General features: G+C 41.7%; 1 protein-coding gene across 1 annotated transcript in view; it reads left to right on the top strand.

Moving 5' to 3' along the window:
* Positions 1-25689, top strand: part of NMT2 (N-myristoyltransferase 2) — a 71200-nt gene that overhangs the window by 5518 nt on the left and 39993 nt on the right. Inside the window, exons 2-3 of the mRNA XM_054593350.1 lie at positions 16391-16526; positions 20768-20912. Of these exons, the coding sequence (XP_054449325.1) occupies positions 16391-16526; positions 20768-20912 (281 nt within the window). The remainder of the gene's footprint in view (positions 1-16390; positions 16527-20767; positions 20913-25689) is intronic.

The following is a 25689-nucleotide window of genomic DNA, read 5'->3' as shown; positions in this document are numbered from 1 at the left end:
CTTACCTGTCATTGATAACCAGTCCTCCATGGCAAAGCAGAGAGGCAGGAGCTACACCCCTGCCCTGGGGGAAATAGGCTATGTCTCCTCAGGAACCTGTTTCTCCAAGGCCTCCTGATTATTTCCAGCCTTGGGGCCCTCCAGCCTGTTGGCAGGGTTACAGCTCCTGAAACCAGGCAGGGCATTTCCCAACAACACTACTGTCAACAAATTTTTAAAAAACTGAATACATTTACTTGTTTAAAATATATTGCAGCGTAATTACAGAGAACCCTTTTAAGTGTCTCTTCATGTCTCTTAAAGGATTATTATTATATTTTTAATCCTCACCTAAGGATATGTTTACTGATTTTGAGAGAGAAAGAGAGAAAAACAGAGAAACATCGATTGGTTGCCTCCCATAGGAGTGACCTCACCAGAGGTTGAACCTTCAACCTTTTGGTGCACAAGGATGATGCTCCAATCAATGGAGCCACTTGGTCAAGGCTAAAGGATTAATTACTTTTAATTCTAGCATAAGTACAATTTGCAGTGAGATATTTTTTCTTTTTTCTTTCATGGATCTCTCATCTTCTTTCTGGATCAGATTCACTGCTGCCCCTGTGTAGCCTCATACCTCTTAGCATCTTTTTCGTGGTGCTCTGTGTACCCCTGCCCTCCAGCACTGCAACCCGTCAGGCCTCTACAGAGTCAGTTTCCTGTAAGAAGCAGCAGATGGGCTGGGGAATGCGGTGTGAGTATTTCTGGATGACAGCACTGCTGGAGGAAACCTCTGCAGCAAGCAGCACCAGCTCTCCTACCCGGCCTCGAGCACTTGCGATGGGCGGGTAGTGCTTTTCGTTTCTTTTTAAATTTTATTTTTCAATTACAGTTGACATTCAGTATTATTGTATATTAGTTTCAGGTGTACAGCATAGTGGTTAGACAATTTTACAATTTACAAAGTGATACCCCTGATGTTTCATGTACCCACCTGTATTACAGTATTATTGAGTCATTACCGTATTATAGAGTGCTTTTGTGACTGCTTTGAGTCCCTGTAAGTTAGTGACCTATCATGCTCTCCCAGCCGCAGGAGGAAACCAAGGGCAAAAGTGACCGTGTCGGGGCTCCTTACTGACTTGGGATTTTAACTTTAATAGTTTCGGTTTTGTTAGCACATTGTGTTTCTGTTACTGGCTTAATACACATCACAGAAATACGGGCTCCGTTATTCCTATAACTGTGTTCACTCAGTGTTCAAGCTCATGTAGTACTTATCTAGAGAAAGATGATGATTCAGTTAATATAGTAATTTCTCATAGTTTCTTCATTTGGTTTTTGGGGGGGCATGCGGAGGGTGGCAGTAATACTTGCTCTTCACTACCCTCTGGGTATTTATTAACATTTTATGGAAACTGAAGAGCGAGCCAGTGAATGCAGAGTTTTGTTTTGTTTTTCCAAATGAAGTTTTTTTTTTAAATGTTTTTGCAAAAACATACCATTTTTAATATAGAATGTTAGACTTTATCATCAAGGAAAAAGCAGTATATGTTCATTTGTACACTTTCCTATTCACATGTGTTTACAAAAATGAAAGTATGCCATTTCTGTTGTCCTGGAAGTTCCTGTTAGTCATTCAGTATACCGTGAACATCTTTCCTAGTCATTGCAGAGCCCTCTCCTGATCATGTGAAATTGCTGGCCAGTCCGTCTTGTGGCTCTGTAGAGAGGATCATCAATGCCATTTTCTCCTGGAACCTGGGATGTCTTTCTTCTCCCTCCCACTGATGGAGTGTGCATGTGGTGGGAAGTCATCCTGGTGTAGGCAAGCCCAGAAGACATCCTGGGGCTGGCCGAGAGCAAGGTAGAGGGAGCCTGGCCCATCCTCTTCCTGCACACCGCCCCCTACACCTCCCCCAGTGAGGGAAGCTGAGACTTCCCTATGAAAGAGCTTGAAATTGAGCTCCTGTGTCAGATGCTGCAGTTATTTTGGGACTCTACCCAACACAGACCAACCTGTATACTAACTAATATTACATCTGTATATTAACTTTGGTTTTGTGGATGCCTTAATTTTTTAATTATTTTTAGTATTTTGAATGGGTAGTTTGAGCATATGGTACAAAATTCAAAAGGCACAAAAGAGTAGTATCCAGTGCAAAGTATGTCTCATTCTCTCAGCACTGAGTTTCCCTCCTGTAAGCAGCTACTCTTGCTAGTTTCTGGCTGTCCTTCTGGTGGTGGTCCCTACATGCGTGTGCGCATGCTTGTGCTTGCACGTGCATTCCCCGCAAATGGCAGCCTGCTGTTCCATTGCTGCTCCTCAGTTTTCCACTTACCAGTGTATATTGGAAGTCATTATATGTATCAAACCACATAGATACACCTCATTTTTTAAAAGGATGTATGTTTTGATGTTGAATGGTTGTACCATTGTTTTTAATCTGCTCTGTTTATAGGTCATGACGTTATTTCCAGTGTTTTTTGCTAATAAACAGTGCTGAAATATCCTTGAACGTATAACACTTCTCCAGAATATTTTTTTTGTTTCAGAATATTTCTTAATATTTTAAAATCCTTCTCAGCTAACGTGTTGGAGAGGCAGTGTGGTGTGTTGAAATGAGTATTAAGCCAGGAGTCAGGGACCTCTGTCACTAACCTTCAGTTTGATTTTAGAAGTTACTTAACCTCTCTGGGCATGTGTGTCTTCATTGGCGAATTGAAGAGTTTGTCTCTCAGAGTCTTATGATTTAACAAGTACATACTTTGTCCTGGGCCTGGGCCCTACCCTCAAGGATAACAGAGGCTGGAAAGAAACCAGGATGAACGGTAGGTACCACCCAGGCCCAGGGGTGGACCAGTGCCCTGTGCCTCAGGCGCCCATCATGCCCCATTGCTCTTCTTGGATTAGTTTTCTGCTGCCACAGCCCAAGGGTAAGAGGAAAAAGGTAAATGTTTGCAAAAGAGAGACCCCAGTGCTGCCTTTGTTCCTGGCTTGTCCCAACTTGAAGCTGTCCCTCGCAGGCACCATCAGTTTTCACATTGATTTCTCATTCATCCAGCAAATATCTATTGAGGACCTTTTATATGTTAGACCCTGTTTGAAATGCTAAAAATACAACAGAAAATGCTGTTTTATGGATCCTATGTTCTAGTTAGAGGAAGACAAATGAATAAATAATACATTTTTAGCTAACTGTAAGTTATATGAAGGAAAGTAGAGCGGATTATGTACTAGCGTTTACTGTGTGATTTCTGTGTGCCAACTACTAATACTGATGTATTAACTCATCCTCACTATTTTTATAACACTGTTTATTGAAAATGTCATCCTTTTATGAGTATGGAAGGAGAGGCAGTGACAGGTTAAGTAATAGTCTCTAAGTTAACAGCAGGGAGTAGTGGAGCCCAGGGTTCAAAACCAGGTGGTTAGGCCCTAGTTAACACCTGCAGTCCTGGTCAGAATATCATGTTACCAGTCTATGCTGTACTGGAGAAAAAATGTGAAGGGGAAAGAGCTTCTTATATATTCTGACTATTAGCACTTTATCATGTGTTTTATAAAAAAAATCTTGCCTCATTCTGTAGCTTTAAAATTTGGTTTATAATCACTTTGCCACAAAATGCTTAACTTTGATATAGTTGGGTTATCCCCTTTTAGCTTTTGGTTTATACCCTGGGTCCTTGATTAAGCAATTCTTTCCTTCACTGACATTATGAAGTTATTGTCCTATTGTTTCAATTATCTATTCAACAGATATTTACTTCATCACCTACCATATGCCAGACACTGTTCTAGGCCCTGGGTGGATGTTAACTGAACCGGCTAAAGTCACTGCCTTCAGTTTTAAGGTTTTGTTTTCCAAGTTTGGGTTTGTAACTCCTTTGGAATTTGTATTTGTCATTCACAGGAAGGAGCAAACAGATTAATTTTTTTTCCATATAGGAAGTCAGTTTTTCTGATACCATTTATAGAAACATTCATTTTTCACCACTGATTTATGATGCAATTGTTATCATATCTCAAGTTCCTATATACCATGGGTTGTTACTGGTCCACCTGTTCTGTTTCCCTGATCTATTTATCTCTTCCTGAGCTTGATTGCATTTTTAATAATGTTTTAGTTGCAGAGGGATTGTGATTGTTACAGACAATTTAGAAAATGCATGAAAATACAGTGAAGATTGAAATTACCTGTAATCCCACCATTTTCTATGCAGGAAATTGGAAATGAAGGGGAAAAATTGTAAAATAATTATAATATTAAACTACTCATAGTTCTTGTGGGGAGAAGCTCAGTGATCTTCCTGGTGGGATCCTATCAAATCTAAATTTATTTCCTATCTTTGGCATTCACATGCTGTAAATTGAGTTCCTTTGATGTCACCCTTAAAATTAATGTATTAGCTACAATAGACTAAGCTGCTATAACAAGTAGACCCTAGAGTGTAATTGCTCCGCACAATGGAGGTTTTCTTCTTATTCACAGGGCAGTCCTGGGCCAGGCGTTCAGAGGGATGGACAGGGGCCTTCCCTTCGTTCTGTCAGTCAGAGTCTAGCTTTCCCCATCATGTGGCGGTGCCATGCTCCAGTGTCTCGCCCAGCACCTGCATCCAGTCAGCTCAGGGAAGGAGTGGGTGTGGAGGAGCGTGCCCAAGAGGGTCTCTGGGCCAGCAAAGGGGCAGATGTCACTTCCACTCCTGTCCCACTGGCCAGCACTCAGTCGCGTGGCCATATTCACTGCGAGGAGCTGAGAAGTGCTATCTTGCTATGAGCCAGGGAGAAAAGGAGAGATGAATTCTGGGGGCCAGCTAGCAGTCTCTGTCTCTCTTGTTTCTCCTGGAGCAACTCTAATATGTTTACACTTTACTGTAAAATGTGTTTTTTTGCTCATTCCATTCAGCCCTTTCTGTAGAATCCTTGAATACTTCTTTGAAGGGATTTCCTGGATGCACTCATTAAATATTTGACATCTGCATGGCTAAGAAAGGATTTATTGGTTTACACTTGGGGTTTGAATATGCCAAAGATTCTCTCTCCACACAGACCAAAATATCTGTCCTTTCTGGGGTAGCAAAATTCAGAGGCTTTCATTGTGGATCTTTCCTATGAATTCTTGGGGAAACTGGAATTGGAACCCTGTTCTTAAAGTGCCAATAGAAATCTATAAAAGGGCTGCATAACATCGATGGCTAAACTTCTGTAATGCAGCAATCAACCTTAAGTACTAGGGGTCTGGGTGAGTTTTCCTTCGTTGGATTTCCAAAAAGAATCTTCACAAGCAGATATTTTCCTTTATTGCCCTGCGGCCTTAGCAACATCTTACTACCTCCAGAGACAGGAATTTCATTTCCCAATTTTTCGAACAGCTTTGTTGAGATATAATTCACATACTCTACAATTGAGTGGTGTTTAGTGTATCTGCTGAGTCCTGCAGCCATCACCACAGTCAGCTTTGGATCATTTGGATCATCCCTTAGCTCACACCTTCCGAGTCCCCTCGTCCTCCCAGCCCCTGACCTTTATAAATCTATTTTCTACTTCTGTAGATTTGCCTGGTCTGGAATTTTTATATAAATTAAAGCATATACTGTGTGTTCTTTGTGATTAGCTTCTTTCATTTAGCATAATGTTTTCAAGGTTCATCCATGTCGTAGCGTGTATCAGTACTTCATTTATTTTGCTCAGTAATATTCCATTATATGGATGTACCATATTTTCTTTATTTACCAGTTGATGGACATTTGGGAGGTTTCTACTTTTTGGCTGTTATGAATAATGCCACTATGAATATGTGTGTACAAATTTCTGTGTGGATATTTATTCATTTCTCTTGGCTACATATTCCTGGCTGTGGAATTGCTGGGTCATATAGTAACTAAGTTTAGCATGTGGAGGAACTGCCAGACTGTCCAAAGCTCTTGTTTGCCCCATTTTACATTCCTACCACATCTTTGCCAACAACAAAAAACATTATCACCTTTTTTGATTGTAGTTATTCTAATGAGTGTGAGGTGATGCATCTGTCAGCTCTTATTCCCAAATTCTCTTCTCCGTGAGGCTTCTGGGGAGTGGAAAGTAGCTCTTAACTGAAGGGCTGGCAGCTCCGCTGCTCATCACTGTGTAAATGCTGTCAGATATATCTGAGAGTTGGGAGCAGGGAATGGCTAATTTAGTGCCAGTTTCTACTGGTCCCTATCAATATATATTTGAGAGAGAAAAATAAAGCCTTGACAAACTAGAGTTAACAAAAATGATTCTAGTTTCTTCATTATACCAAAGTAATGTAGTACAGTTTTAACAATAGCATGGGTGCGTACTATCAATTAGCTGCCAAAATGTACCTGAACGGAAAACTTCTTTTCACAAGTGTCCTATAAGTTACAGAATAGGTGATATAAACATATTTAAGAAATTTTTGGTGAAATAGTCTGCTGTTTTTATCTTTTACGTCTCTATATCCACACCAGTTTCCATGAGGTTAATTTATTTGTTCTAGAAAAAATTGATTCACATGCAGGACAAACATTTCTGGATTCTTTATTGGTGCAGGTATTTCCATCCAGTCGGATAGGCATCCATGCCAGCCATAACTTCTCAGCATGTATCTGTCTGGGTGAAAGCTTCTTGGAAATTTGGAGATATTTTTAACTGGGTGTATTGGACAGGAAAGCTGTGAGAGCCTGGATTCCTAGTGGCCTCTAGAGAAGCCATAACCAGCAGCAGTTAAAGGATTGAGGCTGGAGAGGGAGACCTCTCTGGGCTGTGAAGCCAAGGCCATATCCTGGATGACTTCAGTTACCGCCGTCCCTTCAACACAATGGTGAGCATATAGTAGATGCTCAGTGAATACATCTGCAATTGACTTTACCATCCAGGTAGGGAGAATTTTAGCCTTCTGAGGTGTTTTTTGTTGTTGTTTTTGTTTTTTTTGACAATAGGTAATTGAAACCATCTCAAGGGCCAGAATTATTCACTCATTCATTCAACAAGCCTTTGTTATAAAAATCTATGCGTCTTGGGCATGAAAGCATTATAGACCTTAGGGATATAAATATTAATAGCTTTCTTCTGTAACCCTCTCCCCCCACTAACAAGTGCATACATAAATCATGCATTCACAATACAGCAAGTTCACTACTTTACAAGGTGCCACCCATGGGAACATTGGGGGAGCAAAGCCTGAAATATTCAGACTCCAAAATCAGAGAATTTGACGTACTTACCCATGGCGTATTTTGAGCTCCAGTATCTGGCTGTGATATGTTTGTTTAAACCAATTTCTAGTCAGATATTTATGGGAGTCCTTCGCCACCAGATGATTTTAAATATAAACATCACAATAGTACAGATTTGATTCTACTGTAGAAAATAAACTGCTCATTTTGAGATGGGAATGTATTACTATTTTTAGACCACTAGGGTGCCATTTGGCAGGGTCTCAGTCTGTCTCCTAAAATGAGTGCTTTCTGTTTTAGGGTTTGGAACAGGGAAATATGAAGCTGTGGCTCAAGTGCTTGTCTCTTAAACAGTTTTTCTCAGTATTGAACATACCTTTCATATTTTTACATTGCTTAGGAACAAACTATCCATTTTTAATTTAAAAAAGGTATGATTTTTAATACATGAATAACTGACAAAAAGAGAGTCCCTTTTGATCTAGGTATTAGGTGATGAGACTAGCACTTAGTATCGGTTAAGATACTCTAAGTTCCAATGCGGGAAAGGCACCACTACAGTTCTGTTGCATAAGTCAGCAAAGATTTGTCTGCCACCTACCCTACATGTGTGCAGGCAGGGGCCTCTATTCCTTAGAGGGACTCGGGGGCTTAGGCTAAAGCGTGTGCCATCACTCCTGTTGCCATCATCTTGACAAGGCTGTGCAGGACTTGGCTGGAAGGGGAATTGAGCAGAGAGAAAAGTCTGGCAGGGGTGTCCAACCTTTTGGCATCTCTGGGCCACCCTGGAAGAAGAAGAGTGGCCTTGGGCCACACATTAAATACACAAACACTAATGAAAACTAATGAACAAAATAAAGGTTTTAAATAAACTCACGATTTTGTGTTGGGCTGCATTCATAGCCATCCTGGGCCGCATGTGGCCCTCAGGCCGCGGGTTGGACACCCCTGGAAAGGCTCTCCATGCACTTGGTATGTCTCCATGCTCCTTCACATGGGAGCAACACTTGTTATGTCTACTTATCTTCCATCGGGAAAGCAAACTGCCCACCTGTGCCTCATTGGAAGGGATGGGAAGTGTATGCAACATACTCTCAACTGCCTGCAGGAGAGGAAATTCAAAAATACTGGTGAGCAAGAATGATGTTTGCGACACGCATGAGTAGGAAAAACCCCGTTCTCCTCCTTGCTTTTCGTTTGCTCTCATGCTGCTGTCGCACACACAGCACTTCTGACACCAGTGGAGGGGGGTGGGTTTCCTACACCAGCTGGGTGTCCCACAGTTCAGCTCAGTTCTGACACTTCACCTGGAGACAGGGTGAAGGCTCAGTCTTGCATGACTGCCTCCTCCCTACTTCAAAAGTCCTGGTTATCACTTGTGCTTCTGACTGACCAGCTTCTCAAGTTTGGTTCATTTAAATTCACAGAATTCGGGGAAAATCATTTACCTATTGTTGATCAGTTCATTTTAATAGAGATGAACACCCAGATGGAAGGGATGCGTAGGGCAAGGCATGTGGGAAGGACGTGGAGCCCCTGTGTCCTCCACAGGTGCGGCACCATCCCGCACCTCGACGGGTTCGCCAACCCAGGAGCTCTCTGGCCCCGCACTGCCGGGATATTTAGGGAGGCTTCATGGATAGGCATTGGGCGATCACTAATTCCATTTGCAGCCCCTCTCCCCCCTCTGGAGAATGGAAGGGTGGGGCAGAAAATACCAAGCTTCTAATCAGGGCGCTTCGTCTTTCTGGTGACCGGCTCCCATCCAGGAACCCACCACGTCACCTCAGTAGAACAAAAGGCACTCCTTTTCACCCAGGAAATGACAAGGGTTTTAGGAGCTCTGTGCCAGGAACTAGGGAAAGAGAGCAATATATATTTTTTTCTCTTATTCACACATTTTATAGAGAAATGAGAAACATTCTGTTCCGAAGGAGCTTACATTCTAGCAGGAAAAGCAGATGAGAACGCCAGGTGTAGAGTGCGCCAGATGAAGTGATGCTCAGATGGTGGGGGCTCACTGAGCTAGGGGCGCCTGGCTCAGATTGGGGAAAGGGCAGACTTTCTCAGAAGAGGTGGTTTTTGGCCTGCATTTTGAATGACAAGCATTTTGCCAGGATATGAAGGGGAGGAGGGTGTCCTAGCAGAGGAAAAAGGTGTGTAAATGTGGAATAATAACAGTCCCTGTTATTTATTGAATGACTTACTCCATGCCAGCCACTAGGCTACACTCGTACAGGCCCTGCCGCATTCCTTTCCCCTGGGACTCCCCTTTGTGTATTGCCTGTTACTTAAGAATATATGTCTCACAGAATAGGACTTTTTTTGTTACTGTTGGTCTTTATGTTCCAGTAACTATTGCTATATAACAAACCAACAAGTAGTTTATTATACTCTCATATCCCGTGGATTAGGAATTTGGAATGGGCATAGTTAGAGGGAGTTCTCACTGGGGTTTTTCTTAGGGAGGCAGTTGGATTTTGGCCGGTGCTGCAGTCGGCTGAAGGGCCGCACTGGCCTGACCTCCAAGGTGGCTCACTCACGGGGCTGGCTGTCAGTGCTGGCTGTTGGCCAGAGACCAGCTTGTTTCTCACCCAGCATGGCTACCTGCCGTCTCACCAGCTTGGCGGATCTCAAGGTCACCTGATGGAAAGAACATTTTATGAGAAGTGGGTAGGAGCTGCATGGCCTTTTCCCACCTAGACTCAGAAGTCACATACTGACACATTTGTTGTGCGAGATTGGCTGTGAGTCACAAGCCTGTCCATGTTCAAAGGGAGGGGTCTAGATTCTATCTTTCATTGGGAGGAGTCTTAAAAATTTTGAGGACATGTTGAAAAGTACCACAAGTCCTTCTGGATGAAAATTAATCTACATACAGATTAACATTTACCCTCCCTAAGACCCTCTCCAAAATCGTATTGTTTTAGCTCATGTATTAGACTCAGGCTTCAAATAGAGGATCTTGTCATCTAAACTAAGTCTAGGTGTGGATGAGGCCCCCCTCACAGTCCATCTGAATACTCATGTACTGAGCAGATACGTTGTCTGCTCTCCACACACCCATCAGGAAGTGGTGGAGAGAGGTAGGAGAGCCACTATGCCATTCCAGAAGGGGAAAATAGAGCGCACACCCCAGTCTTATTCACAGCAGTTCTGAAATCTATCTAATAATGTGTTGCCAGTTCCTTGACTCAAATTCAGCCCTATTCTTTGGGAGCTGTTCTCCGTGTCTCTGATCGCTGTTCTTTGGGCTCTTGTTTGTGCCCTGTAAGACATCCTTCCTAAAGAAAACCGACTTCACGTCTGAGTGAGTAACCCTCTCTGTCTGCTTCCCCATTTGTGAAGGGAAAACTGAAGTTCCAAAGTCCTCTTTTCATTTTGTTCTGCTTTGTCTTTTTAAAGCCAATGTAATTCTTTTAAAAATGTCATGAGCTTCCCGTATTTCAATTTTTAATCTACTCCATTAGACAAAAGTTACCCACAGATCTCCTCCAGATAAGTTTTTCTCTTTCTTGGGCTCCTGATGAAGCTGCTATGAAACAAAGATCCTTAGAAACCATATTGTTTAGAGAGGCTATACAAGGCACATCCCTCAGAAACCTACAAGGCTTTTTGTCTGGAATGGTCAATGAATCAGCCCTCATTTTAGCCCTCTGCCCAGAAATCTCTTTAGTTAGATCAAGTTTATTAGGAACATATTGTATTTCCCACATTATTGCTGGTAACAGTTTTATAAATGTTCCTCTGCTATATAACAAGGGTCTTTTTTCCTCAATCATTTCTTTATTTGAAAATGAAGAAAACATTGAAATAATCATTAAATGAAATATTTTCTTTATTTTCTTCAAGCCCTTTCTAACCGCCTTCTCGAGTCCATCAGGCTTCTGCTCAGTCTCCTCAGGGTCTTTCCACCTGGTCTTGATAGCAGTGCTTTTGCATTTTAGGTTTTTGTTAGAGCAGCGCTCTATGTCCAAGTTCCAAATCTCTGTTCTGGTTTTTATTACCAATCTGGTGACTTAAAATAATTATTTTATCATGCGTGCTGATTCTGTGGGTAAGGACGTGGGAACAGGCAATTTTTCCCTTGGGGCCTCTTGTGCAGGTGCAGACAGATGCCTTGGGGAGACTTCCGCTGACCGACCGAGTGGATCGTCCAAGAATGCTCCCTCCCACGGCTGCTAGCTGGTGCCAGCTGCTGTCTGGAAGCTCAGCTGCACTGTCAGCCTGGTGGCTGGGGCAGTCAGACCTCTTACATGACTCCAGGCTGCCCCAAGCATGAACATCGCAAAGGAGCCAGGTGGAAACTGTGTGTTGCGTGACCTAGCCTTAGAAATCACATAGTGTGATTTTTTCTGTGTTAAGAACAAAGTGATAAGCCTGCCCAGATTCAAGGGGAGGGGAAGGGACCCCACCTCCTGTTGGGAGAAGTATCAAAGAATTTTCAGGCATACTGAAACTGCTTGTACCTGGAGCAGTATCCAGCAAAAGGACAACATCATTATGTAATTGCATCTAAGAAATAGGCATGTTTGCCTCTCTCATTACATCTGTCTTTGGGCCACACAGACACGAGCCCTGGCCAGTGTGGCTCAGTTGGTTGGGCGGTGCCCAACAGACCAAAAGGTCCCAGGTTTGATTCCTGTTTAGGATACGCGCCTGACTTGTGGGTTCAGTCCCCGGTCCTGGTGCGTGCAGGGGGCAAGCAGTCAGTGTTTCTGCCACGCGTCGATGGTTCCTGACCTCTCTTTCTCCCTCCCTTCTCCTCTCTGTGGAATCAATAAAAGAAAAAAAATAAGGGCACAATACTTCACATTATACACCTTTTATTCTAAGTGAATTAGGAAGCTAAATTTTTCCCCCCAAAAGTCATAGAGAAGGGAATGTATAGAAGGGTGTATGTAATTTTGGAACAGGAAAGGCCTTTATACGCAAGATTTAAATGCCAAGAAGACACAAGGGGAACTATTTAAATGTTAGACTTTATAAAAATTTTTAATGTCTGTACAGGAAAACATACCATAAGTAAAGCTGAAGGCTAAAAAATAAACTGAGAAAGTATTTGTAATCTAAATAATACATAACAAACTAGACAATGAAAATATAAGCAAAAAATAGTATCTCATAGGCTGTTGCAAGGATTAAATGAGTTTAAAGTGCCCAAAGTAAAAATACCTAGTATGTGATAGGTTCTATTCATGCTTTTAATAAAGAGCACCTACAAATCAATTTTTTAAAAGATGGCTCCGAGAAAAAGGATAAGAATAAGCAATTCATGGAAGAATATAAATGGTCAATAAACATGTGTGGCTTCACTCCTAATTAAATAAAATTAAATCTACAAGTTTTTTTCCCTACCTAAAGACTTTGGGGGGGGTGGGGCTGTTAAAAAGAATGATAATATTTCAGTGCTGGCAAAGAAGTAGGGAAATTGATGCTCTTATTTACTGTTCTTTGTTCCTTTATATAGGCAAGGTGTTTTTTAACCACCTCTGGTTCCCCCTCTGGCTTATTTCAGGATTTTTTTTAATCTTTGATTTTTTTGTAGTCTCAAATTATATACCTAAGTGTAGGGGGTTTTTTGTTTGTTTTGGATTTTTTTTCTTTCTGGCATTTACCCTGTTTGGTGTTCTCTGAGATTTGTAGATCCATTGTTTCACATTTAACATTAATTTTTGGAAATTCTCAGTTCTTACTGCTTCAAATATTTTTTCTGTTGTTTCTCTCTTCTCTATCAGTAATTCACATAATGTGTATGTTACACCTTTTGTAGGTGTCCCACGGTCCTTGGATATTCTGTTTCTTTCAGTCCTTGTTCTCTTTGCTTTTCAGCGTGGGAGGTTTCTGGGAAGCTCTCCATTGCTGTATCCTCTAAGTCAGAAATTCTTCCCTCAGCTTTGTGGGGTCTGCTAACAAGCCCATCAAAGGCATTCTTCATTTTGGTTACAGATTGTTTGATCGCTAGCATTTCTCTTTAGTTCTTTGTCAGAATTTCCGTCTTGGTGTTAGTCTTGCCCATCTATTCTTTTATGCTGTCTACTTGGTCCATTTGAACCCTTAGCATATTAATCATAGATGTTTGAAATTCCTGGCCTGATAATTTCAACATCCTTGCCATGTCTGGTTTTTATGCTTGCTCTGTCTTTTCCAAATGTGTTTTTGGTCTTTGAGTATGTCTTGTAATTTTTTCTTGTTAGTCAGACATGATATACTGGGTAAAAGGAACTGCTGTAAATAGGTTTTTAGTGGTGGTGAGGTGTGGGGGGAGGGGACGTGTTCTGTAGTCCTATAATCAGTCCCCACTCTTTAGTGAGCCTGTGCCTCTGGACTGTGAACTCACAAGCCTTTCTCAGTTTTCTCCAAGCCCCTCAGGTGGCACAGAAGGGCTAGAGTGGGCTGGAGGCGGGTATTTCCCTTCCCCGGGCAGTCAGGCTCTGATGCTCCCCCAGCCGGTTAGGCAGGGGCTGACTGGTCTCTCCTAGGGTCAGACTTTGTTAGGAAGAACAGAGTGTTCCAGCTGTTTCAAAATGATTCCTTTTCCCTGTCTCCTGGTGGAAGCCCAAGGGGACTTTTCTCCCGTCTTTACTGTGGGAACCTGCTTGGGCTCGTGGAGGTAAAACCCATAAAAGTGTGGGAGACCCCTTGGGTGGGCCCCCTGGACTTCTTAACCCTCAGGCTTGTCCACATGCAGCCTCCACAGTCACGGTGGAGGTTTTTGCGCCTGGGTAGTGTCTCATGTGCTGGTGGCTCCTGGGAACTGTGACTGAGTTCACCTTTCTGTTTCTCCATTCTTGGGGACAGCAGTTTGTCCTGTGTTACCTCTTTTATGCATTTAAGAATTGTTGATTTTTCAGTCTGTTAGGATGGAATGGTGACTTCCGAGCTCCTTATTTGCAGAGCCAGTAACTGTCCAGTTTGCTATTGGTGTTGTGGAAATTGGTACAATATTTATTAAAGCAGCCTCAGTTACCTATGAAAACCCAAACTGTGCATGCTCCTTAACCTAGCATGTCCATCTTCGGACATACTAGCATGAACGAACAAAGATGTAAGTACCAGAATATTTTTTTGGCAGCAACGTTTTTAATATAGGAATGAAATATTGTATATTTACACGATAGAATACTATCCAGTTGCTAAAAAGAAATGAGGCAGCTCAATATACTCTGATATGAAAAGAAGTCGTATTGTGAAGTGGAAGGAGAAAAAAAGAAGTTTCAAAATGGTATGTTTAAGATTCAACTTTTGTTCAAAACTTACTTATAGTAAAAACAAAAGCATCCTTGGGGAATAAAGACAATTTTAGAAGAATAATATATACCAGAACAACTATTGATTTGTCTTTAAAGGACAATGGTATATGAAGGATGTTAATATATTAATGACATTTATGTCTTCTATGATGAATATGCATTTTTATAATTAGGTAAAGATTCAAGAAGGATAATGGGTGGGCACCAGTAGACTGAGAACCATGGAAAAGAATTGAATATTTCCATCACTTTCCCCTACATCAGGCAAAAGTTCAGTAATAATCTCTGACTATAAATTTTAATTTACCTTCTGAGAATCGGTAAGGATAGGCCCCAATAAGAGGAAACTTTAACTCTCTCGTGTGTCTTTTGCTCTCCAGAAGGTGACAGCGATAAGATGGTAAGGGTTCCAAACAGAAGTGTTTTACCAGTGAATGCTTTCTTTTTCATGTAGAGTTTTTTTATTGTTAATCCTTTCAGTAAAAATTTTTATAAGCAAAAATTCCCCTCTCTGCAGAGAAGCAGTTTCTTTGGTTCTGTTGTGTCAAGATTAGTGATTTGTTTTACCCAAGAGATGTTTATAATGGAATTTTTTGCAAAACGTATCTCCCCCTTTAAAAAGCTGACAAGGAAGTAGATCAGTGGAGCAGTGATAACTGTGAAAGCTATTTGACTTCTGTTATAAATGTGGTTTATATCTATAATTTTCCTGCTGAAATGACATCTAAGCATCCTGCAGGATGGCTGAGTGTAGACTAATACTCTTCTGAGTTACTTGTCTTGTTAGTTTCCTAATCCGACTAAATTTCATTTCCTACTTGCATGCTATTTTGGGTTCCTGGACCCAATTCCTGTGTGTGTGTGTGTGTGTGTGTGTGTGTGTGTGTGTACACACACAGGTATGTGAGCATGTAGCAGTGGCGGTGGGGGGGGCTCCCATACAACACCAAGCAATTCTCAGAGAGCAACAGAGTATCTGAGAATTCAACTCAATTCTGATGCTATGTACCCAGAGACAGCCTCAGATCCCACACATTAAGGGCTCAGACAAGTCACAAGTCCAGGTTTTTACATGTACTTCTGCCAGACCTGCTGGCATAAATCAAACGTTCCCAAGACCACCCCCTCCTTGAGTTAGATTAATTTGCTAGAGCAGCGCACACAACTCAGGGAACATTTTACTTACTAGATCATTTGTGTATTATCAAAGGATATACCCTGTTTTGCTGTGTATAATGCACACCCACGTTTTTGGCCCAAACTTTGTATAACTGTTGTTTGCCAAACATTTATATAGCTATGGAATTAGTACTACCCATGTATAGAGCGCATCCTTATTTTTTCCCCTTAAAAATTTGGGCAAAAAAGTGTGCATTATACATGGCAAAATACAACAACTCAGGAACACCCAGATGGAAGAGATGCATAGGATAAGGCATGGGGAAGGGGGCAGAGCTTCCGCTTTCTCTCTAGGCACACCACCCCTCCAGCACCTCCACCATCCTGAGAGTCCTTCTGGCCCTGTCCTTATGGGTTTTATGAAGGTTTCATGACGCAGACATGACCGACGAAATCACTGGCCATTCTCCTGCCTCTCTCCCATCCCAGAGGTTGGGGGTTGACACTGAAAGTTCCAATTGTCTAATCACACGGTTGGCTCTGCTGGTAACCAGCCCTTAGATGTTTTCCAAAAGTCACCTCATTAACGTAAGGGACATTTTTAAGTTCTCATCACTTAGGAAATTCCAAGGGATTCGGGAGCTGTCAGCCAGAAACCATGAGCAAAAACCAAATATATTAGAAATATTTATTTGGTCATTTGTATAATCAAATATATATGTTTATTGTAAGTCATAATATCCTATACTATAAACTATACATCCTAACATAGTTTTTTTCTATACATATGTTGTTCTAAATAATTAATTTTATGTAATGATTTGTTATTGTTTTACCCTTTGTGAATTCCCTAACAGAAGTCCCAGAGGGGACTTGGGTGCCAAAAAGAAAAAGAAGAAACAGAAGAGAAAGAAGGAGAAACCAAATTCCGGAGGCACCAAGTCAGACTCTGCATCTGATTCCCAGGAGATCAAGATTCAGCAACCTTCAAAAGTGAGAGCCGTGTTTTATTTTAATCTGTGTGGTTGCTCATGCATGTGAGAGCAGATTTGTGCAGTTTAGTGCCTTGTTGGATTAGAGGTGTAGTTAGGGTTTTGCTGTGACTGTACTGATAGTAACCGCAGGGTACTTACAGCCTTAAGTCGACGTCAGCACCCAATAACAAAGAGGTACATACTGTGCTTTTATGTGTACTGGGATACCGCCTGCATATTTCTCAGCAAATTAGTGTGCAGATTGTAATCATAGAAGAAAGTCTCAGTGTGAGTTATTAGGTTTCTTTTTTTGAAGTAACACTTAATATTTGATGACTTTTAGTTCAGAAGATATTCACATTTTAATTTTTCTGGGTGTCTGTCTAATTATCTGAATAGCACAACACCATCTGGCAGCAGATTTCAGCGGGAGCAGCCACGGGTAAGTCTTATGTTGACTTTGAATCAGACCAGTCTTCAGTGGCCATTCTTAATTCCATTGCCAAGGGTGGGAGTTAGCTCCTAGTATTTTCCCTGAAGAAACACCCATTTAAACCAAACCAGAAGTTATCTGGCCGGGCACTGTGTTGGCAGATTGGTGGTGCAGATGGCAGGCACCGCTTTTTTGTAGGGCCAACCCCAGTCACCCTAGCTGTGTACGCAGTCCTTGTACGCTGGGCCCATGGAAACACAGAGCCTACTCGATGCAAAAAAAACTTGCAGCAAAAACGGGTTGAATTAGAAGTTTAATGAAATAGAGTTATGTTGATGCTTGTCGTATGTGTCACATGAAGGGCTCAGGAGGTGGGATGGGGAACCTGGGCTTTGTCCTGGCCCATGGCTCTTGAGTTTGGCCTTTCTCTTTCTACGCCCATCTCCTCATCTGCAAAATGGGGACGATGCCTTCTCCCCAACTCATGGGGTTGTTCTCAGTTTACAATTAGATCATTTTTATCAAATGGCTTTTATATTGTAAAGCACTCTGTCTACATGGCAGTTGTAACCATTATGCAAGTTTTGTGGGATTAAAATTTTTTTTTTCTTGTACAAAGTTTGCATTGTATCTATCGCATGAAGTGAATTTTGCAGGTAGTTTTGTTATTGTCGCCTGTTTTACACATAAGGACCAGGAATCACTGAGAAGGAAAATTACTTGCCCCAATTTTCCCCTGACTGCCTTTGTGGGGTGAGAAGAAAATGGAGTCTTCCTCCCTAGCTTTTCACCTTGGTTCTCAGGTAATAAATATTCTATCCACTGGACACAATTTCCAAGGTAACTCATGTAAGGTACACCATAAGCTTGCAAGATTTTCTTTTTCCATTTCTAAACGTTGCTTCATCAAATAAATGAGGTGTCACTTATATTCAGTTGTGACCATTTCCTTATTGCTTCTGTCATCACCATCAGCTTCTGCCATCTCTGTACCCCTAGTGATTTTTAGTCCTTCCCCTGTTTCTGGTCACTTATAAAAAACTAGAGCCAGTCAAGGCTGGAGGAACTATTAGCATGATGTGGTAGAAGAATTGTTTTTTATTAAGAATAAGTTAAAATTGTTTTAATATGGGCCATTCTCTATTGCATTTTTTAAAAACTTAAGCTCCTTTTTTTTAAGCCAATGCCAGCTCTAGATAACACCATTTATTATAGCAGACCCTGTTTATTGCTTTTTTTTTTTAAATCCTCACCCAAGGATATGTTTATTAATTTAAGGGTTAGAGAGAGAGAAAGAAAAACATCAGTATGAGAGAGAAACATCAATAGGTTGCCTCCCAATGCACCCCAGTAGGGGATTGAACCTGCAACCTAGGTACGTGCTCCAGCTGGGAACAAAACCCACAACCTTTTGGTGTGTAGGACAATGCTCCAACCAACTGAACCACCCAGCCAGGGCTATAGTGCATCCTGTTTGGAGAATATTCTGGTGTACAATTGAGAACAAAAGTGAAATATTTGTCTGGATTCTTATAGATTTCCCAAGTATTAAATTTGGAAAATAATGGGTAAAGAGAACAGTTGATATACAAGGAGCAGATGTGGTGGAAAAGAGACCTGCCTCTTTAATAGGAACATATAGTGAGAAGCTCATGCGCAGCTGGTATACATTCTCACCTTTCCCAACAGGAATTCATTCCTCCCCAGGTGGTGGTGCTATTACTGAAGGTGGATGGATATGTTTAAGAATTTATCATAGTTGAGTTTTCCTTCTGCTTTGTCACCATGGATTTGAAAATTGTGTTTACTTGAATCTACTTTTAGAAAGTATTTAAATTAATCATATGCTATTGGGATATAAATTAATACCTACAGGATATAAGTTTATAAATGGCGATTTCATGTAAACACTACTGCTCAATCTGTTGAGGCTAATGAGGTCGACTAGAAAGCACTCTGAGTGCCCCTTCATGGAATTGGGATAGTAATGGCTCCTTTGGCACAAAGCTGCTGATTGATGTTTGTTACAAAATAGTTTTGAGTGTTAGCTGATTTAACTCTTACCAGAAAAGAATTACCGCGACACAGTAAGTGCAGACACTGTAGGCGTCTTTCTGTGAGAGTGGGTTTTACTTTGCCTTCTTAAAAATCAGTGGATGCATGTTCAAGCATTATTAGCTAGAATATGCTGTGCCTTTAGTTCCTTAGTTGAGGTATAGGTCTCCTAACAGATTGTGCTGGGGGGGAGGGGAGGGGAGGTCCAGTTGGATGTAAATTTCACTTTGCTAGAAACTAGTTACTTTTATGTTGAAGGTTCAAAGGAGACACAAATGAGAAATCTAAAAATGCGCTAGCCTTTCTAGAACAGCAAAAGTATTTTGTTAAATTAGTATGTTTACTGGAGATATGACCCTTATGATTTGGACTTCCATCAAAAGGTAAACAGCTTACAAAAATTGTGGCAGTCCTGAGTGATGCTATTAGGCTTATTAGGGCAGACGTTAGACTTTAAACTACCTCTGTTTATACTCCAGCACTTTGATTCCTTGAATCATTTCAGTAACAAGAATCTTACAGGAACCCAGTGAGTAAAGCATCCACAGGGCAGTATGTATTAAATAAATCCCGTTTTGTACCTGGTCAAACAAGTAAGCTTCCAGGGTAAAAGATTTGCTCCAGATCACACACATCATGGTCCAAGTTGAGCAGAAGTTCAGAGGTGCTGCTTATAAACTGTTGAGGGTCAAGGGTCCCTCCCCTTCCTTGGTGCCCATGGTGTGTTGGCACACAGGAAACCCAAGGGCTCTGGAATTCCCTCTAACTACTTCTGAAGTACAGTGATGGGCATTCTTTGGATGGCATGGACATTCTAAAACTAACCAATAATTTTGCATATTGAAAAAACTCACCAATTTCCAGTTTCAGTCCTGTATACTGTTCTCTCATTTCCAGGGTAGTTTCATTTTCCATGCTGTAAGACATTATTTAAGGGATGGAAAAACAAAAACAAAAACAAAAAGAGCTGGGGAATCATCATTGTTGACAGGAATATTGGCTTTGAGGAAGGAACTTTTAACGTAAAGCTATTGTCAATTTTATAGAGAATATATTTTACTTAAAAAAGGAGGTTAGTTTTGAACACTTGGGTTAGGGAGAACAGGCCAGGGTTGCTAAGGATTTGAATTCAGAGGGAACTGCTGGCCCTTGTTGGAAGGTTTGTTTCTCAAGGGGCATTGGGTTAGGAGACAGAGGGGGTGGCCCAGGAGGAAGGCATCCTTAGAGCTTTCCTTCCTGATCCACTACCTTCCCAGCTCAGTACTAAATTCAGATTTCTCTTTCTTCGTAATGAACTAAAATTTCCCTTGTCTGCCTAGTTTCCATCCTGGAAGTTATTTCGTTTGTCCCCACATTGCTACTGCAGAGCATCACCCTAACAGTGAAACCGAGGCTGGTGGCTGACTGGCTGGTGCGACAGTATGCATGCTTTGCATGTCCCTCCCTTTTGCTGCTCCACTCAGATGAGTCATGGTGAAGACCATTTGGAGATGGGTGGGAAACTAAAGCAAAGGGTAGTTTGATTTACCTTAAATTTCCCAAACTATCACAGCCCAGTAAAACTATAGAGTATGGTTATCTTTAACATCATATGTTTGCTTATATTTTAATATGTTAGTATACATGAGCCCAAGGCCCTGACCAGGCTTAGAGGAGGACTGTTCATTTTTTGGTGCTGTAGTCTCCAAGGCAGACGTACGTGTCTCTGCCCTAGGTTTTGGAGTAGTGGCAGCTTCCTCATAGTTTGTGTCTGTGTGTCTTTGCTGTTATAGAATCCTGCCATTCCAATGCAGAAGTTGCAGGATATCCAGAGAGCAATGGAGCTGTTATCGGCGTGCCAGGGCCCCGCCAGGAACATCGATGAGGCTGCCAAACACAGATACCAGTTTTGGGACACACAGCCGGTACCCAAACTAAGTAAGCTTTTCTGCCTCCTCCCACCTCCCCAAACAAAGCTGAGTTAACAACAAACAAAAAACACAAAAGAGACTTTACTTCACTTTTATAACTTGTTTCATGCCACAGATTAGAAATTTACACAAACATAATACTTTCCTTCTTAAAATTTAGATATGTATTGGGTAGTGATATTGGCTTTCAGTAACAGCAATTTTAGTCTAATTTTTACCCCTATAAAAAAAAAATCCAGTTTTCTCACACTTGAAACACTGGTGTATTTAAAGAACGTATAAAAGAAGGAGCCTCCCCCATGCCCTGTTTTTTTGGTTCTGAGCTTCACGGAGCTGTTTTTCCTATACATGAATTTTTAGCAGTCTCACATCTCAGTTATTCCCAAAGACAGAAAACTTGACCTATGAAATCTTACTGAAATGGAAAATTTTGCACAGTTTAACAATAAGATTCTGAGCACTCACCGGTGGTGTTGATTGCAAGCAATGTGAAAATATTCCAGTATAATACCAAGGGAATTGGGACACCATGAAGGACTTCCTCAGGGCTTTGGGTTAGGTAAGAGCCTTTATGATAGGCCTCTTTCCTCAGTGCTTTGCCTGCTTCAGGACATTTTCTTAGACTTTTACTGTTTCAGTTTCCATAAATGCCCTTTAATTCTTCTTTCACATTATACAAAAAAAAAAAAGATGAGTGCCACATAAATGTTTATAAAGGTATTAAAAGCTAAATTGGTTGCTTTGTTTTATGTTTAAATGATGATAGATCATTATATAATTATTTCTATTTTTTAAAAAAATTATATTTTATTGATTATGCTATTACAGTTGTCCCAATTTTTTCCCCCTTGCCCCCCTCCGCCCAGCACCCCCCACTCCCTCAGACAGTGCCCCACCATTGTTCATGTCCATGGGTCATGCGTATAAGTTCTTTGGCTACTCCATTTCCTAGTCTATACTTTACATCCCCATGACTATTCTGTAACTACCTATTTGTACATCTTCATCCCCTTAACCTCTTTACGAAGTTGCCAACACCACCCTCCCACCTGGCACTCTCTGTCAAACCATCAAAACGCTCTCCGTTTCCATGATTCTGTCTCTGTTCTTCTTGTTTGCTTAGTTTGTTTTTTAGATTCAATTTTTTGACAGGTATGTATTTATTGCCGTTTTATTGTTCATAGTTTTGATCTCCTTTTTCTTAAATAAGACCCTTTAACATTTCATATAATAACCGTTTAGTGATGATGAACTCCTATAGTTTTTTTCTTGTCTGGGAAGCTCTTTATCTGCCCTTTGATTCTAAATGGTAGCTTTGCAGGATACAGCAATGTTGGCTGTAGGTCCTTGCTGTTCATGAGTTTGAATGTTTCTTGCCAATCCCTTCTAGCCTGCAAAGTTTCTGTTGAGAAACCAGCTGACAGTCTTATGGGAACTCCTTTGTAGGTAACTAACTGCTTTTCTCTTGCTGATTTTAAGATTCTCTCTTTATCTTTAACCTCTGGTGTTTTAATTATGATGTGTCTTGGACTGGGCCTCTTTGCATCTATCTTGTTTGGGTCTCTGTGCTTCTTGGACTTGCACGTTTGTTTCCTCCACTAAATTAGGGAAGTTTTCTTTCATTATTTGTTCAAATAGATTTCCAATTTCTTCCTTGTTCTCTTCTCCTTTTGGTAGCCCTATGATGCAAATTTAGGACTACTTGAAGTTGTCCCAGAGGCTGCTTATACTAACCTCGTTTTTTTTAAATCTTTTTTTCTTTTTGTTGGTCTGATTGGTTCTTTTTTGCTTCCTTATGTTCCAAATCATTGATCTGATTGTTGGCTTTATCCACTGTACTGTTGTCCCTGAAAATTGTTCTTTATTTCAGTTAGTGTATCCTTCGTTACTGGCTGGGTCTTTTTTATACTGCTGAGGTCCTCACTGTTTCTTGAACATCCTTATAACCAGTGTTCTGAACTCTGCATCTGTTCGATTGCTTATCTCCATTTTGTTTAGTACTTTTTCCGGAGTTTTGATCTGTTCTTTCATTTGGGCCATGTTTCTTTGTCTCCTAATTTTGGCAGCCTCCCTGTGTTTGTTTCTAAGTTTCTGGAGCTACTATGACTCCCTGTCTTGGTATCGTGGCCTAATGCAGTAGGTGTCCTGTAGAGTCCAGTGGCACAGCCTTTCCTATCACACAAGCTGGGTACTCGAGTGTACCCTCCATGAGAGCTGAGTACAACCTCCTCTTGTAGTTGAGCCTTGGTTGCAGTTGGCAGATCAATGGGAGGGATTTACCCAGAACACTCATTTGCAAAGATTGGCTGTGACCACTGACCACCAACCTCCACCCTCTGTGGAGGATCAGCTGTGCAGGGACAGGGTGGCAGTGCTCCAACGTGATCTGTAGTTGTCTACTGGTTGCACAGGTCCTGGGGTTTCCTGGGTAGTGTAGGCCAAGGTCAGCCCCCACCTATGGTTTTGCCCAGGGACACTCTGTATGAACTCTAGAGCAGTCTGAGGTGGCTGCTATTTGTGCTGGGCTTGGAGATTCCCAGGCAAAGCCAACTGTGAATCTAGGCTGGCTGCTGCTAGTGTTGAGCCCGGGGCCACTTAGCAAGCGGTACAGGGGCTGGGGGCTCTGGGCTCACTGAGGCCAGCTGTTACTTGTTTGAGAGGACTTTGGAAGTTGTGAATCGTGAGCCAAGACCAGCCATTCACATGGAAAAGATACTGTTAACAGCTGTAAGCTAAGTGGGACGAAGTCTCGGGGTCTCCAGGGTGCGGCAAACAGTGTTAGTCAGGTTGATGGAGTCTCAGATATGGTACCCACCTGCCGGCTCTGTGGCTCTGCCCACCTTTCCGTGTGGAAGAAAGCCGTCCCCCAGCTCTCTCCTTGATGCCAGCCACTTCAGTTCCTCCTTATATGGTGCTGGTGCCTTTCCAGCTGCCACTCCGGCACTGGAACTCAGAGGGAGTAAGTCTGAGTAGGTGACTCCATATGTGAGTTCTTTTAAGAGGAACTGCTTAAGGCTCCAGAACTTTCTTCCACTGACTCAATCCCTCCCAGTTTTTGCAGCCTAAAGTTATGGAGACTTACCTTCCTAGCACTGGAACCCTGGGCTGGGGAGCCTGGTGTGGGTCTGGGACTCCTCGCTCCCAAGATATCCCTCCCAAATGTTTATCTACCACACGTGTACGTGGGACCATCCCGTTCTGCATCTCGGTCCCTCCTACCTGTCTGGGTGAATTTGGTTTCTTAATTCCATAATTGTCAGACTTCCATTCAGCTCGATTTCTGCCAGTTCTGAGTAATGGTTGTTCTAATATTTAGTTGTAATTTTGATGTGGTTGTGTGAAGAGGTGAGCTGTATTTACCTATGCCGCCATCTGGACTGGAAGTCTCAATTATTTCTATTTTTTTTTTCCAGGTCAGGTTCCAGAATCTGTGTAATATAAAGGATTAATTGCCATCTAAAACTCTTAATAGCCCAGTTATGTACAAAAAGTCTGTTTTATCACATATAAATTAGGGAACAATTCTTCTCTATGCCTTCAAATAATGGTTTTCAAACTTTTTTAAATTTTGAAGTTACCATATGTCTCCCACCCAGCCCACCCCAACCAGCTTAAAAAGCATGAGCTTCCAGGTGTGAAAGAAAGAAATTTTCCTCCCTTTTCTTTCAGGCTCTAGAAGTGTATATGGTAGTCAAAGAAGACCCTCTCGAACATATTTACAGGATTTTAAATGACATTGAACTAAGTGACCATTAGCTAAAAGGATGTCTTTTATTGATATGAATGTATGGGTTTGGCTGAATGCTGCTTGGCAAGCTGTTGGTGGCTTTTAGGTCACTGCCTTGGGGAGAAGAAAGCCACCTGCAGGGGACCGAACCCTAGCACCCCTCTTTTAGAAGATAGCCCGGGTCCTCTCCCCTAAATCTTGCAAGGATTCTCTAGTTCCTAGAACCCCTGGTATGGAGGAGGGAGCCTGAGGTAGGGGAGAATGTGTAAAAGCCAGGGAGACTGTTTCTCTCCAGAGCTCTGTCCCAGTTCAGTCTAAACACAGCCAGCCATTTGCAGCTGCTTGAAGGAGATGGTCCCCTGATGTTGTGTGGATAGGCAAGCCCTAAGCAAAGGTCTGAAGGGACTCTAAGGGTGCAGCTGGGAATCTGGCCACTTGGGCTGACTTGAGGAGGCCTAAGGCATTCCTTTGGAGATGAGCTGGTAGAGTGGAGATATGATGAATGGAGAAAAGTCCGGGGTTACAAAGAAGAGAAAAGGAAACCCCTTGGAGCTGGTACACACCCTGTGACTTCCACCTGTCAAAAGGTCTGTGATGGTAAGAACCTGTACCTGAGGGTCATTTGTAATCAGCAGATACCAGGGTTCCCCATCCTCCTGGTTTTATTATTTATTTGTTTTATTGAGGTACAGTTGACATACGACATTATATTAGTTTCAGGTATATAACATAATGATTCAATGTATGTGTATATTACAAAATGATCACCATAGTAAGTCTAGTTAACATGTCACCACACATAGTTACAGAATTGTTTTTGTAATGAGAACTTTTAAGATTTATTGTCTAAGCAACTTTCAGATATGCAGTATGGTTTCATTAATTACAGTGACCATGCTGTACAGTACAGAACTTATTTATCCTGTACGTCAAACTTTGTACCTTTTGACTACCTTCACCCACTTCCCTAACCTCTGCCTCCTGACTCTGAAAACCACCAGTCTGTTTTCTCCATGTGTGAGTTTTTTTTTTTTTTCTGTATTTTAAAGATTCTACA

Source organism: Pteronotus mesoamericanus, unplaced genomic scaffold (assembly GCF_021234165.1).
Source record: "Pteronotus mesoamericanus isolate MK-2021 breed Mesoamerican mustached bat unplaced genomic scaffold, CSHL_Meso_final contig_130, whole genome shotgun sequence".
Lineage (NCBI taxonomy): Eukaryota > Metazoa > Chordata > Mammalia > Chiroptera > Mormoopidae > Pteronotus > Pteronotus mesoamericanus.
Note: the sequence above shows the minus strand (reverse complement) of the source record. Positions and strands in the feature narration are given on the sequence as shown.